Below are 3,100 nucleotides of genomic sequence, written 5' to 3'. Positions count from 1 at the left end.
AGGACCTACCTCATATAACGTAAGATTCTTTTAAGTTAAATTTTATTTATACAGTTCGGACTATTTAACATATGCTGGGAAGTAATTTGGATCTGTAAGAATCATGAGTTTAAATAGAGGTTAAGAACCAAGTTACTAGCTTTCTTACTAGCCTACAAAATATCATGTTCTCTCATAGATGATGACCAGTTTACAGTACAAAATACTAAGATATGATGGTACTCATGTTTCCTAGTTTACCCGGTTAGACCGAACTAGTAATTATGAATTGTAAAATCTTCTAGAGTTTTAGAAACTTCTTATTTATTTTATTTGTCTTCTTTTGACTCAAGCCATAAGGGAAAGAAGAATGCTTTTCACAGCTCTAACCCAGTGACTCGAATGCATGCAACCCAAAGCATGTCCCCAATAGAGCATCAATGCCAAACAGGGAGCCTGAAAGCTCATCCAAACCATGTCATTGAGTTTTCAGTAATTTTAACGACTATTTCACTAGTTTCAAAGACGGAAATTGGCAGCTTGAACTTAAACACAGGCCTTCCCATCACAAGCCTTTCTTTTTTTTCTTTTTTCTTTTTTTTTCCCCGTCTCGCCATCATAATTCAACTTACTGTTATGCAAATACAACTCTCACATCTCAGGTAATGACACAAAGGGTTCAAATAGACGGTTTAAAATCGATAAACATTGGTTTAGCATGATGCATCTGATAAGCCAACTATATGATCAGGACAAAAATGATACAATTTACCCAACAAAAAGAGAAATAAAAGAGACCACTATAAAGCCATTTGACATGAAAAAACCCAATAAGACGTTCAACAATGAATATCCATATATCCTGATTGAGAATTATAATAAAACATTGGAGAGATTCAACTATGAATCATCCATGTCCGCAAAGAAATCTGCAGCTGAAGTTGTATTCTGACCTTTGCTTGTCCTCTTTCTCTTATTTCCTGTTTAACCAGAAATTTGTGATCACATGTGTACTAAAAATAAGGTCGAGTTAAAGCATTGAAAGATAATTTTCTTTGTTTATTCTGGGTTAATTGTCGACATGGACATCTAAGGTGCAGATGTCATGAAAAAGCTTAGGGATAATAAGTGGTCAACTTCGTAATGGTACAGCAGGTTATCTGCAGTTAACCTTTTTCTTTTTATTGATATCCACCAAAACAATAATTTTGATAGAGGGAAAATCTAGGTGTATTTTTTGTTCTTTTGAAATTTTGCACATTAAAATTACATACAGTATGGTAACTGAAGATAGTATATTTAAAAGACTTGCCTGGAAGTGGGTCTGTATCCATTTCATCATTATCACTCTCAGCTTCAACCATCTGACTGCTAGAGGCATCTTGTTTACTATCTAGAAGTTCTTGTAAATCCCACAGCTAGTTGAGAAACAAATACATAAATTCAATCAAATGATGGATCAAATGAAATTTGATAGCAACAAAGGGGAACTGAAGAGAACAAACTACAACAAAAAGGTGAAGTTTTCTATAGCTCAACCATTTTATGTAGCTCTCACAAAACACGGGAAAAAAAAGAACTCTAAAGTTTGTCAAAGAAAAACTTTCTTTAGCAGTCTTTATGTAGCTAGTATGCAACTGCTTAAATAGGAGTTTGCATCATAATTGAATTAAATTGCAAAACTTTCCCTTCTTCATATGATATTGAGACGCTGGTTTCAAAGGGGGCAAAAACACTATCCATCTAAGTTACGCGGATACGGGTACATATGCAGGTACATGACATGACAAATTTGTAAAAAGGAGGATACATGCACAAACACGTGAAAATAATAAGTATCTTTGTCATATGAGGAGATTCTCTCATATACAATATAAATGTGGCTCAATCTCAACCAAGTGAAGAGAGTACGTGAGAGAAATCCTTATATACACACTTGGTTGAGATTGAGCAACATCACTGTATTATCCCCTCATATGACATATGAATCATGATACCCATTAACCTCTTCCCATATATATATATATGTATATATATATATATAGAGTAAAACTTGTGTCAACTTAAGTGGACGTCCACTAAGTTTCTTAGCCATTGATGATCACTTGATTGAGCTACTTTGTGGATGATCCGCTCCGTTGAACTTGATCTACATATTCTAAAACCCAAACACACCAAATTTGGGTTGAATCCGTCATGGTTTGACCATTCATCCACTCGTATCAATTTTAACGGTTTCAAATGAATAGAACTTTTTACCTGGCTCGACGGAGGATCAAACCACGACGGGTTCACCCCAAATTTGGTGTGTTGTGATTTTAGAATATGTAGATCAAGTTTAACGGAGCGGATCATTCACAATGTCGCTCAATCAAGTGATCATCAATGACTAAGAAACTTAGTGGACGTCCACTTAAGTTGACACAAGTTTTACTCATATAGAGTAAAACTTGTGTCAACTTAAGTGGACGTCCACTAAGTTTCTTACCCATTGATGATCACTTGATTGAGCTGCTTTGTGGATGATCCGCTCCGTTGAACTTGATCTACATATTCTAAAACCCCAACACACCAAATTTGGGGTGAACCCGTCGTGGTTTGACCCTCCGTCGAGCCATGTAAAAAGTTCTATTCATTTGAAACCATTAAAATTGATACGAGTGGATGAAGGGTCAAACCATGACGGATTCAACCCAAATTTGGTGTGTTGGGGTTTTAGAATATGTAGATCAAGTTCAACGGAGCGGATCATCCACAAAGCAGCTCAATCAAGTGATCATCAATGGGTAAGAAACTTAGTGGACGTCCACTTAAGTTGACACAAGTTTTACTCTCTCTCTCTCTCTCTCTCTCTCTCTCTCTCTCTCTCTCTCTATATATATATAGAGAGAGAGAGAGAGAGAGATATTAATGGGTATCCTTGTCATAGGAGAGGATTTCCTCCTTGACGCCTCTAAAATCACATGATTGAGCAACATTATGAATGATCCGCTACGTTGAACTTGATCTACATATTCTAAAACCCCAACACACCAAGTTTGGGGTGAACCCGTCGTCGTTTGACCCTTCATCCACTCGTATCAATTTTAACGGTTTTGAATGAATAGAACTTTTCACATGG

At 36.2% G+C, this 3,100-nt stretch overlaps 1 protein-coding gene across 1 annotated transcript in view; it reads right to left on the bottom strand.

Moving 5' to 3' along the window:
- Positions 638–3,100, bottom strand: part of LOC109845355 (WD repeat-containing protein 55) — a 20,588-nt gene continuing 18,125 nt past the window's right edge. Inside the window, exons 14-15 of the mRNA XM_020414603.1 lie at positions 1,292–1,397; positions 638–959 (exon numbers count right to left, since the gene is read on the bottom strand). Coding sequence (XP_020270192.1) covers positions 880–959; positions 1,292–1,397 — 186 coding nt within the window. The 3' untranslated portion in view covers positions 638–879. The remainder of the gene's footprint in view (positions 960–1,291; positions 1,398–3,100) is intronic.

Source organism: Asparagus officinalis, chromosome 6 (genome assembly GCF_001876935.1).
Source record: "Asparagus officinalis chromosome 6, Aspof.V1, whole genome shotgun sequence".
Taxonomy (NCBI): Eukaryota; Viridiplantae; Streptophyta; class Magnoliopsida; order Asparagales; family Asparagaceae; genus Asparagus; species Asparagus officinalis.
Note: the sequence above shows the minus strand (reverse complement) of the source record. Positions and strands in the feature narration are given on the sequence as shown.